The sequence below is a fragment of the Struthio camelus genome, chromosome 3 (genome assembly GCF_040807025.1).
Source record: "Struthio camelus isolate bStrCam1 chromosome 3, bStrCam1.hap1, whole genome shotgun sequence".
Classification (NCBI taxonomy): Eukaryota; Metazoa; Chordata; class Aves; order Struthioniformes; family Struthionidae; genus Struthio; species Struthio camelus.
This window is the reverse complement of record NC_090944.1, coordinates 57,642,606-57,655,436: the sequence shown is the minus strand read 5'-3', so window position 1 is coordinate 57,655,436 and position 12,831 is coordinate 57,642,606. Positions and strand designations below refer to the sequence as shown.

At 36.7% G+C, this 12,831-nt stretch overlaps 1 protein-coding gene across 10 annotated transcripts in view; it reads left to right on the top strand.

The window, feature by feature from the left end:
* Nucleotides 1-12,831, top strand: part of HACE1 (HECT domain and ankyrin repeat containing E3 ubiquitin protein ligase 1) — a 63,042-nt gene that overhangs the window by 34,449 nt on the left and 15,762 nt on the right. For 5 of the 10 annotated variants that reach the window (XR_011140150.1, XM_068937895.1, XM_068937893.1 and 2 more), the window contains exons 12-18: nucleotides 37-317; nucleotides 3,538-3,606; nucleotides 4,311-4,398; nucleotides 6,088-6,199; nucleotides 6,296-6,393; nucleotides 6,587-6,674; nucleotides 8,724-8,873. Coding sequence is in view for 8 of the 10 variants with exons in the window: in XM_068937895.1 (XP_068793996.1) it covers nucleotides 37-317; nucleotides 3,538-3,606; nucleotides 4,311-4,398; nucleotides 6,088-6,199; nucleotides 6,296-6,393; nucleotides 6,587-6,674; nucleotides 8,724-8,873 (886 nt within the window). In the remaining 2 variants the exon portion in view is untranslated. Of the gene's footprint in view, nucleotides 1-36; nucleotides 375-3,537; nucleotides 3,607-4,310; nucleotides 4,399-6,087; nucleotides 6,200-6,295; nucleotides 6,394-6,586; nucleotides 6,675-8,723; nucleotides 8,874-12,831 lie in introns of all 10 variants that reach the window. The other 5 variants (XR_011140149.1, XM_068937892.1, XM_068937896.1 and 2 more) reach the window with 1 other exon arrangement.

Genomic DNA, 12,831 nt, shown 5'->3' with positions numbered 1-12,831 from the left:
TATTCTTTTTGTCTTTTTTGCATGTGTTTATTGCAGCCGCTGGAACTGCTGTGGCATTCTTTAGATGAATGGCTGGTCCTTATAGCCACAGAACTGATGAAAAACAAAAGGGACTCTGCCAACATTACTTCTATTTTACTGAAGCAGAAAGGACCAGATCATCAGGATGCTACTCCTTCGCCTTCCTTTGCCACTGCAGGAACTGAGAGCAGAAAAGAGCTATCCACTGGCACTGGGGATTCAGAAATATATGATGTTGCTGGGAAGCAGGAAGCTTATGCTGATTGCCAGGATGTTATCTCCATGACAGCAAACAGGTTAAGTGCTGTCATTCAAGCGTTTTATATGTGCTGCTCCTGTCAGATGCCTCAGGGGTAAGGAGGATCCTGCTTATTACCTAAACTCTTACATTTTTAAAATCACATACACTTTATTGAAGCAATGTTGGTGCTGACTAGATGATATTCATGATAATCAAAAGAATGCTTTCTAATGCTTTCAGTAGTTCAAGGTGAATGTTTTTTCTTGCTCTGATGGCACCTCCAAACAACAGAGCAAATTTTCCACAATGCTGCTGCCTATGACCATAACCACACTGAGACAGATTTCATATTGAATGTCTAATAGCTTTTTTAATCTTGTGGGATACTTGCAGGAAATGTCATTTTGGTCTCTTGAAATTTAGCCGTTCCTGCTGTTGGTTCGTAGTGTGCAATGTCCCCAAATTTAATGTGATTATCCAACAACAGCTATAACTGAGCTCAGAAAAAATGAGAATTTGTATGTGAAAAGCACAGCTGGGGCAAAATTCATTTGGCTGTATTGCAGAGGGTTACGATGAGAAATCTCTTTCACCTCAAAGTAACACCCAGCTGGAATTCTGCCTCAGGTTGGCAAACATTATTTTGTGTGGAGCAGATGCTACAACTTGTGTAAGTTTGTTACCTTCAGTATCTGGTTTAAAAAGAATGGAAGTGTCCGACTGTAACTGAACTCAGTCTGTCCAGAATTGTCATGGATAATATTTGTCAAGTGAACTTACTTGATATGCTAGAAGCATAACATCAAAGTGCAGTGAACTAGAAAGCTGCAGATATGCTGGCAGGGAGAGGATCTTTTGACCCTCTTGAGCTGAGGATTGGGAAAGTGTAGTGGTATGGTGAAGTCCCTGAAGAATCTTGGAATTCAAGCAAGGTCTCTGCTACTTTGATACGTGACAGCTCTCTTGGTTATTCCAGCTACTGGAAGGATTTCTCTTTCTCTACTAAACATTCTGGAAAAAAGCTTTCGAATCAGCGTATACTCTTTGCGTTGGTACGCTCTTCTGCAGACATTCTGGAGCATGAGCTGGAGATCAGCACATTCAGCAAGCACCTCTGCACTTTGATTTTTAATTTCACCCACCTCAAATAAGGAGTTCCTGGTTAGCTCTTTGCCTTGAAAATCTCCATCAAACCTTGTTAAGATAAAATGCTGGTAAAGCATTTACAACATCCAAATGAGCAACAGAAGTGTTCATAGAAGTGTAGCAGTACTTTTTTTTTTTTCCTCACTTTATCTGTTAATACTGAGGTTAATTCTGAGTGGTGTCTCCCTTCCTGTGTCCAGCTAGCTGACTTGCTGGCAAGCCTTGTCAAGGAGTCTGTCCCTCTGCATACTTTACGCTTCTATCCGTTATGGAGAACCTCTGTGGATACTGGATAGGTTTAACTGAGAGTTCTTACCGTAGGTGCCAGGAGAGGAAGGACTTTTCCAGTCACCTGGAGGTAACGAGGAGAACTCCTTGGGATGCAGCAAAGTAAGGTGGAACACACCTGCATCCTAGGTTTCTTTAGGGTTTTTTCGGCACTGTGTTGAAAAGTGAAAAAATCTGAGACTGATTCTATTTTAATAAAAATTTCATAGTAAGAAGAGTAATTGGCACAGCAACGTAACTCAATCCAGTTGACATCTTCAGGTAACATTTGAAATTATATAACAACATTAAATGACATTTCCAGACATAGAATAATATACAATGACTCTAGATTTAGGTATCTATATATTTAGTGGAGGAGAGTAAACAGAGCTTATGATTTTGCATTGTTCCTAATATTCATATAGTAAAGATGGCATTTCTTGTTTCTGGTTAACACATTACTGAATATAAATAAAAGATAGGCATGTGAACACTGGAAACATTTGAAATATTAAGGCTATTTTCTTTTACCTGTCATGATCGCTTTTGTTCTGCAAATACTGGTGTTGAGTGTAGGCATTTTTTGTTAATACGCTGAAACCACAATGTCCCAAGTTTTCAGCAGCGAAGCTGAACAGTGTACAGTAAGTATTTTCTCTTCTTAGTGTATTCAGTCTTACAGCTTGTATGGCACTTTACAGGTAAAGAGAGTTTGTTTCCTTCAGAGAAGGACCCTATTTTAGTTGTTTAATACTTTCAGGTTATCTTGGAAGAACTATCTTAAAGTTTCTATGCTTGGTGTGTTTGCCTGGAAGATTTTATTTGTTTGTTTCTGTTTTTTGGGTGGGGATCGGGGAGGGAATGGATATGATGAAATTGTGTCTTCAAGACGGGAGAAGGCAGACAAGGAGCATAGCTTAGTTTTATGTAAAATGAGCAGCTCTTTTGACTAAATGTGGAGAGCAGAATTATTTGCAGACTTCTCTCTCCTTTTTTTTTTTTTTAATAGTAGTCAAATTTTTAATAACTTACAGAGCTCTGGCAATTTGGTAGAGGTGTTCCAGGATTATCACCTTGGACTAAAGCACTGTTTTTCCAGACCTTTCTAGGTCCTGGATGAGCCACGGTTTCATCCTTGCTTGCAAACATTCGTTAGTTCTTATGGAAGCTAAAAGACCTAAATATGTATTTTCTGAGTTTAAAATGCAGAGCACAAATGAAGTAGAATTTGCACCCGTGTTGATCCTTCCCATCTCCAAACATTAAGTAGGGGCAGAAATTAAATTCTGTACTAATGTATGAGATACTTGCCTGGCAGGTAATTCTGTTCTGCTTTTACAAAGCTGTTAAAAAACATGTTGGCCTTCATTACTGACAAGTTTGCTAAGTTTGTGATATTGTTTATTCCGGCCTCTTTTCCTCACTCGCTGCAATTTACAAGGTGTGCAGTGGGAGTTTTACCCAGTTAACAAGAATATTGCACAATGTGCATATCGGGTACCTTGTACACGTAATCTAATTCTTCCGTATATGTGCTTCCATTGTTGTACTGAAAACTGGAAGGATTCAATGGAAAAATATGTACGTCCATTAATTTGAGCTTTTTTTGGTCATATAGTTAATACAGTTAGGTTGCTTGCTCTTCTTGACCACTGGCATTTTTGCCTTTTCCCTTGATTTTATTATGTAAACTTAACGATGCTGATGTCTATGAGAGTATTGAGTTTCATAATTAACATAATTAAAATGTTCAGTTTTTTTTATTTACATAGCATTTTACAAAAACAACGATTTGTTATATAATTTAAATTCTTTTCAGTTTCATTAAACAAAAGCATCTTATGTTTTTCTTCAAACAGGATGACATCACCTCGTTTTATAGAATTTGTCTGTAAACATGATGATGTCCTTAAGTGCTTTGTTAACCGGTAAGCTTCAAGGAGGGGAAAAAAAAAATATATATATATATATATATATATATGTATACACACACACACACACACACACACACATACACATTTTTATATATTTGTCCAAAATAATTCAAATTCATGTTTCTTTCTTACTGAGTTACATATGTAGCATGCACATTAATGGTCCTGCTCTATTCAAGGGAGTGTATATTAATGATTAAGAGATGAGTCTTAAATAGACTGTTCTGCATATATAAGCAGCCCTTTTATAAGATTTTTATGAGCTTTTATAAATGAAAAGTTGTTCACAGAACAGAATCATTTTCATGACAGATTCTTACCTCAGCTTTGTTCAAAATAGAGCCTTCCAGTTTGAGGCAGATAAAAAATTGTCCTTCTTCAGATATGTTATACTTGGTGAATTTGTAGGGGAGTCTAAGCCATCTTTGTACACTTGGCTGCTTCTAGAGTGTCTCTGGGACTGCCCAGTTCATAACCTTGTCTTCTGTCTGGAGAGCTGCTTGTATCTTCCGTGTACAAAGGATGATGTAGTACAAGTCATTTGGAAACAAAATTAGGAAAACGTTACAAAAATAAAAGTATCTTTTGGAATTTTTCGGAATAATTAAATTGTCTCTTTATGTAGGCTGGGTGTATCATGAAGCGTTATTATTGATCTGTGACCATTAGGCTTCTAATGTAAAATATTTTTCTTTCAGAAACCCCAAGATAATTTTTGATCACTTTCATTTTCTTCTTGAGTGTCCTGAACTAATGTCCAGATTTATGCACATCATAAAAGCACAGGTAAAGGTCAAGAAATACTTGATTACAATTTCCATAAATATGAAGAGGGCATTAAATTAAAAAAAAAAAAAAAAGCCGTTTAGGGAAGACAGAAGGACTAAGCGTGGCCTCCAGTGCTTCTGAATATGAGATGCTGAAAGCCTGGATCATCAGTTAAACAGACATGGCAGCATGATTCTGCATATTTATGTCTTTTAAATCCATGTGTAAGTCCATTTCAGATTATAAATGTTAAGTGTAAGTCTTATAAAGTCCAACTTTCAATTAAACAGCGTTGTCTTTCTATTATCAGATCTGTTTGTGCGCGTCTAATAGATTGAACTTTAAATTAAGCTGTCTTTTTTCCTTAATTGTGTGGAAACAAACTGGAGTGCAGATACACTGTTATTAGTAAAGTGATTTGGCCGTAGTTAAATTAGTGCCAGTGAAATATCATGCTGTCATGCTATCCTTAGCTCTGTTTCCTACCATCTCTTACTTTTTTCTTTTTTGAGTAAAATCCTGATGTCTTGCATAATCTAAACTCAGTTCTCAGTTTAACACAGAACTCAGGACTGAAGAGTTATTTTAGGGGACACTGGAGTAGAGAAGTCCTTAGTCTGTGCTGCTTTCACTTTCCTATAATGAAGAGTTAAGTGAGAAATTAGCAAACAAAACCCATTGTGAAAGTTTGCTGCTTTACCTAACACTGTAGCATTACAGTGAGTTAGTTTTTATCTAGATTTTCCCTCTCCCCCCACAACAGTAAGAAGTTTTGTGCTGTTTTTTCCCCCCTGTGTAATGAAATTTGTTAACCATTTCTGTAGGACTGATGGTCCAGTCTTCCTGCATCCCAGATTCAGCAAGCAGTTAAGGTCATGTTTACTCTTTTCATCTTCCCAAAATACTGTATGACCTTTTGAAAGAGCACAGAGCAACTCTTTGCACATCTCAGAATACGTTGAGACATATGCAAATCGTTTTTCAGCCATGCTTGCAAGGTGGGAATTATCTAATTGTACACATCTGTATAAAAAAAAAAAAAGGCACAAATTGGTTACAAGTATAGGTTACAAGTATAGCTATGTTTCCGTAGACCAGAGAGGATTGACTGTGGGCCAAAAGGCAGACAGTAGCAACTTATAAATTAAAGTAGGACAATGCAAGTGTGTTAAATACATGTTTAGATGCTAACTTGATAGTAAGCCTCTTTCTGTTAAGTTTTCAGTGAGGGCCTGTTACAGTGAGATACCGCTGGTTAGGAAACCGCATAAAGGATAAGCGAGTGCTGATTTAAAGTGCTAAGTGGTAACATAGAGGGTAGCTGCAAAGAAAACTTTGATCGTTAGAAATCATTACTTTACATATTTTGAAGTTATAAGTGAGCTAATTGATTGCAAATGTATTCAATTGCCAACGTAACATTGGGTATCTGGTCTTAAGACTCTGACTGTTTAACAGTTTATTTTTGAAATGCAAATATGAGCTTTAGAATTGTGCTTTACTTGGTTTATTTTATGGTAGTGATGTTTATGTTTAATTGTCTTCCTTTTCCCTTCTTAAGTTTTGTTTAAAATTCATGGCTTATTATCAATTAATTAATCAGTCTAGAGTTCCTCCCTGGATGTTAAAGTGTCTTCAGTGAAATGGTTTATTACTAGCTTCAGAATTGATTATTATACTGCAAATGTTTTACCCCTTGTTTTGTAGCCTTTTAAAGATCGCTGTGAATGGTTCTATGAACATCTACATTCAGGACAGCCAGACTCGGACATGGTGCACAGGCCTGTCAATGAAAATGACATCCTTCTGGTTCACAGAGGTATTACATTATGAAGAGAATAGTGCATTTTTGAAATACATACTATTATTGTAACAGTGAATGAAGATATTAAATTAATTGGTGCTTCATATTTAGATTCTATTTTTAGGAGTAGCTGTGAAGTTGTATCTAAAGCAAACTGTGCAAAACTAAAGCAGGGGATTGCTGTGCGATTTCATGGAGAAGAAGGCATGGTGGGTAAAATCACATACTTTATGCTATTTATATGCAGAAATATTAATTTTGTTTTTCACAGGTATTGTTTTGAATTAAACCCTGATGTTTAAAGAACTCTTATACTTTACTGAGGAATATGTGGTTACATAGCTTAACTGCCCAGTGGAAGTTCTATGTACTAATGTGTTGTTTTATTCTTTCGACCTGCAGGGACAAGGTGTGGTGCGTGAGTGGTTTGATATTTTATCCAGTGAAATAGTTAATCCAGATTATGCCTTGTTTACACAGTCAGCTGATGGTATGTCTTTATCTTATTTTATAATTTTTAAATGAGATCTGCTTTTATAAAGGCATTTCCTAATCTAAGACAATGTCACTTAATTGATTCAGAATGTAAAGTTGTTACTTTTTAAAAGGAAGATTGAGAGAAGTATTTTTATAAGTAAATAAATGATCTATTCAGCACACGTTTTTAGAACTACAAATGAAATATATTTTATTTTAATTTGAAGTTTGGTTAATTTTGTCCTCTCTTTTGTCCTGCTCTTTCTGTGGAAAGAATTGTTTTTAGCGAGTCCGTGCTGTTTCTACCTGGTAGTTCAAGGACATAGCATTCTGACACTGGTATAGAAAGTGTTTTCCTTTCTTCTGAAGCTGCGAGGGGACTGTGGAGGTACTCCTTTTTAGAAAACCACAAAGTCTAGCAGTTCGTGGTAAAACCAGATGTTGATCTTCATGGGACTATTTTGTATCTGACTTTTTGTCTTTTGGGTGTTTCATACGCGGCAAAGCTTTCTTCAGCAGCAGTGATAAATGTTTTGCCTTCTATCTTACCAGGTTTTAGGAAGTGGCAAGGATTTCAGTCAACAGTAGAGGTATAGAATAGTTTCTGAAAGTTAAAAGGACAACTTCAGGGACGTCTGTCTGAGATGGTCTTTTCCAGGGACACCAGAACTGCACCGTGTCTTTTGTACACCTGGCTGAGACCAGATGAAAGGAAGTGGATATATTCTGATCCTTCCCTTGAGCACGTTCACAAGCTGATACAAGTATGGCCCGTTAGAGTGAGCAAAAAATGCACACAGAAATATAGCAAGATGGAGGACCAAGTTCAGCAGATCATTATTACCCTTGTGCTGATAATTCAGGGTGTTGTCTTGGAAAGTGGCAAAGTAGTATCACTGCTGTGATATGAGGTCATTCCGTTCTAATACGTTTCTTTCTGAAGTTACTTCAGTCCCTTCACAGTAAAGTATACAAGCTAAAAATGGAATTCTCAGAAAGAATAAAGAAAGGTTGGAGTTGGACAGTAGAATTCCTATCTATTTTGTGACTAATTTTTCATACTGAGGAGTAGGAACAAAATACTTTTAAACTGGACTAAGGGTAAGACAAAATCTGTTTAAATAACCTTAAAAAACCCCAAAACAACCTCCCAGAACCCCTCCCCCCCAAAAAAACACTTAGTGCATTGCTTATTTTTCTGGGTAGAGCACACTGACTGAATAAATGACAAATCATCTTGTGCAGAACTTAACTTTTGAAGTTCTTTGTAGCCTTATTATAGCGTAAAATTTATTTGGTAAGAAATGTTTCTTTATATCATTATTTCTCACCTTGCTCTATTTTTTTTTTTTAAATGTTGAGTCTCAGCTTTGTTTGGGTCTAGGTTTTGTGCATGTGGCATGTGTATTTAGAGGGCTTTATGGATGGCCTGTAGCAAATATTTTCACTGCCTCATGGTTTACACTGGGAAAATGCTGACTTTTGCAAAGGATAAAATTCTGATTTTCATTGAACAGAATAAGTAATAATAATAGAGAGCTATAATTGGATGGTTATGTAGTAAACGGATCTTGTCACATGCACAGCTTTACTTAAATAAGTCCTGAATGATTCCATCTGTGACCTGTTAGTCCATATTAAGAGTGCATTGTTCTGATGGATATCAATAATAGGAGTAAGGCTTTCTTATTCTAGAATTTGTGCTTGTTTATGCATTCTGTAGGAATTATTGTTCCTTCAGCTAATAAAAGATTTCAAACAAAAACTTTACCAAAAGGGCAAGAATCTGGCAGGAATATCGTTACTTCAAGATTAAAGTTATTTTAGTAAGTTATGAAAAGTAGCTGGAACATGGAACCTGTTTATCTTTCTTCCCCTGTAGTGTTGTAATGTGGTAAGACACATGGAAAAAGAATTGTATCCTTTTATTTTCCTATATACTGGTTTCAGTGGTTTCAGATGTTCAGTGTATTTGACAAATATGAATGTCACTGTTTACAAAAATACATGCATACAGTATACATTCATACAGTAGTGAATGTGATAATCTTTTGTTTAATAGGAACAACTTTCCAGCCAAACAGCAACTCATCTGTAAATCCAGATCATTTGAACTACTTCCGGTTTGCTGGCCAGATCCTGGGGTTAGCTCTGAATCACAGACAACTGGTGAATATTTATTTCACAAGGTCATTCTACAAACATATTCTTGGTATGGCTTTATTAAAATCCTATTTAGAGAACTCTATAATGTACTTTATTAGTTATTGCAATTGTTTGGATAATAAGCTTCGGTTTTTCCTTTTTTTCTTTTTTTTTGTGCAAGCATGTTAACATCGAAAAAGAATCTTGGAAATGAGTGTCTTACCACACTTTTATGTGCATCAGAGTTACAGCATAACATCAGTAATTGCTATTCTAGCCTAAGCCTCTCTTAGAAACTGTTTCAGTTTAAAAAATACAAAAATACATCAGCAAAGCTATATGGGAATTGTATTCCAATGGGAAATTTAACCAAAATAGCTAATCTTTCAATTTATACGTTGAATTTGAATCTTAAATTAAAAACAAGCACCATTAACCTCTCTAAAGCATAATCATATAGTTTAAGAGACTTTAATGTTGCTGATTTAACTGGGAATGTCTGAAAGGCAGAGTAGTGTGGCCAATTGTTTTTGCGGTGTATGTGATTCTTCACATCAAAGTTTTGAAATTATTCTGTCCTGTCATGTAGTGTCATTCTTGAGATATGCATCGGTACTTTTATTCCAGCTTTGTTTCTAAAATATTCTGATCTCAAAGTATTTCATTGTTTCTGGACTGAAAGTATGTGAAACAAGTACAGGCACTTCTGATCTTTGTGGAGTGTGTTTTTTGTTGGTGGTTTTATTTGTTTGCTGGTTATTTGTTTTGAAACCGTGGTTGAAATAATTGACTTTAAGTCTTGACATTAGATATATCAATCCACGTCCTATGGTGAGTTTTCATTTAAATTTGAGGAAAAAGACCGTGAGTAGTTTCTTAGAGAAATGAAAATAATCCTTCTCTAATTTACTTAGGCCAGGCATACAAAGTTGATAATGTTTATGAACTCCTGCAAAAATCTACCCGGCATTGTTTATTATATCTGTAGTCATTCGGTCATGTAATGTTTTGGCAAGGTGAGCCCACTCCACCAGTATTACTTATTTCTCAAAAATGGTGTGTTGAAACTAATGCAGGTTCATCCTGTCTCCTTCCTTAGGAAAACGAATGTATAAACTTAGTGTAGCATTCAAGAGGAATGATCAAAAATCCAACTTTTCTTTTTAATATTTCCCTAGAACCCTTTTAGTTCATCTTCTCTTTTCCCCTTCATGCTCCAAGTTTGAATTGGGATTCCTAGTAAATCTTGGCTGTGGTATGTCCTTTTCCTCAATGGCAAAACCCCTACCTTTCAGCTGCTGCCTATGGTGTTAGGAATACCACCTTGCCTGCTGTAAACATGTAGCAATTACACCCTTTTTGACTGAAAGAAAGGGTGACTATTGGCTGTTGGTATCTGTGGCCTGGGTCTCATATCTGCTCTTTGAGGATCTTTGTGCCTCTTGGCTGTAGAAGGTGACTCCTCTATGTTCAGCTGAGGTTTTTTCGCTGTCATGAAAAACTTTTCCTCTTGCATGAAGATAAGATGGAAGGGTGAATTCGCTTTGTCTTCCTGTTACATCTCCAAATAAATATAATTTCTTTGCCACTGCATGCAGAATTTCTATTCTGTTTAAATGCTATTCCTTAATCTTCTTTGGGAAGTATAAGATAGCTTGAAGTAGGAAGTCTTACCTTTTCCTCAAGAACCACTCCTTATTTTAGGGCCTAGCAAGGCTCTCAAGGGATTCTCAATCTGTCTCAGCAGTCTTTCAGCGATGTTTGCTGAGTCTGGGACAGATCAACTCTTAAATTCAGATGTACTGTCACCTTTCTGAAGATGTTCAGGCCTATGCAGTTACAGGACTGTTGATGTTACACAGTCATCTTTGTCAAGATTTTACATAAGACAGGATACATTTTACTTCTGTCCCTTAGTACTGCTCTGTACTATGGGCCAGTGACTAGGATTTCTTTGGCTCTGGCTGTCCTCCTCTGGTTCTTTCTCCGTACAATCTGAGACAGCACCACTTTGGCAATGTTTCATAAAGCTTCCTTAGTCATTGGTCTTCACAGAAGAAAGGTGAAAAAGTAGACATTTCACTCTGTGGCACAATTTGGCACTGACTCAAGAGTTGGTCTCTGACATCAAGAGATTACTTGGTATGAACGAAAGAATGACACAGGCTAATCTCCATGTGAGGGATTCCCAAATCAGAGAAAAGTATTTTTCTGCTGTTCATTTTGTGCTTTGACAATAGTCAGGTGTTGCTCTTGTTATCTACCATCCTTTGGAGATGATTACTAATTAGGCTGGGTTATTTTCTGGTTTGAATTGTGATAATACATTGGATTTCTTTGTCTCTGAATTGACAAGATGATCTATTGTTTTTTTTTTTTTTTTCTTTTTTCCCCCTCTCCCTTTTCAATTTGCTACAGCAACCTGTTCTTATATTTCCAATTTAAAGTTGTCTGCCACTTTTGAAATTTCAGGCTGTGTGGAGTTCATGTCATGTTACTGGATTTGTTCTTTTGCTTCATATCCGGATGTCACGGAATGATATTTTTGCTAAGTGAGAATTCACCATAATATGCAAATAAGCAGTTAGCAACTGAGAGGAAAGAGGGCATCTCTTCTGACAGAAAAAAAGTATATATTTCACACCCACACACCCCCCCACACACTCGAAATGTATATATTTCATAAAAATATGGAAAAAAAGTATATATTTTCATGACTATTCCAAACTAAGCAGCAGTATGTAGCCTCTATTAGTAAGACCTCATCAGTCCCTCATAATAACGTCTTGGCATTCTATTGAACAGATATCTTGAAACTCTCAAGAGGTTGGTGCACGTTCAGCCTCTTTAAGTTCAAAAGGTTCCTAAGTTTTTTTTTGTCATCTCTTCTAATTTTTCCAGTTCTCTGAGTCTAGTAAGTAACACTTCCTCTTTCTGAAGTGGTTGCTTTTTCTGCCTCAATTGCAATGGTTTATTTAAATGTTTCCAAAGCCTCTTCCCTCAGCTTTGTGCATCTCTTCTCTTCTCGTCTCGCTTAAGGAATCCTGAGTCGCACAGCAGCAGATACTCCTGAGGGTTTTTTGTTTTATTTTATCTTGTTTCAGGTTCAGCCATGGGTTATGCTAACTGTTGTTCATGCCAAATACACGTTACTAGGTTACAGACACAGTAGAGATTCCCTCATGATGCCTTAAGTAATGGAGTATAAAAACTCCTTTCGAAGCTTGAGACCATTTCCCTTCCTTTGCTTTCTCACCTTGCAGTGAGACCGTTGTTTCTCCTAGCCTTTCCTGTTGATGTTGGCACTGAATCCACCAGGTCTGGTAAGACCTCCTGTAGCTGAGGAATAGTGTGAACCTCTTTCAAAGGAACTCTTCTCTTTGGTCGACAGACCTGAAGTGGAAGTGCGATAATTAGAAGCTGAAACCTATATGAACGAATGTGGCTACTTTTTTGAGACTCAGGTAGATACATCACCTTTTTTCACTGTGATGAATTAAGATCTTTGTGCAGCAAAATCTGGGAGGGAAGAAAAGACCACTAGCTCTTTTGCAGTGGTGATCCAGCTAAAACCTAACTAATGTGTCTTACAACACAGTAGGTATATAGTTTGCATGATTTCTTTTTCTCCTGTTAAATCAAGCATTATTCCATAGTTCCTTTTGTTTGTTACGACTGCACTCTGTTACGGATACAGAAATATAATCAGAAATCAAGACTGCTTATTTTTAGTTTGGTTTTTCTCAAACCGCCTATCTGTCTGCCTTCTGTTTAAATAGGGGGAGAGAGCGCTTCGCTGGTGCTGTTATCTAGTTACTCTGTAGTTTTTCTAAGGAGCCATTTGCTTTCTTATTTGGAAAAGGAAGATTCTAACTCCAACCCGCAAAGACACATAGCAACCTAGTGGATAAACTGCTTACTGTGCTCTCTGCTCTTGGACTTGAGACCTCTCTCTGGCAGTATAATAAGAAATACTCCTTGAAATGCCATAAATGAAAGTGAAAATTACTTTGTGGGTCAGTGCA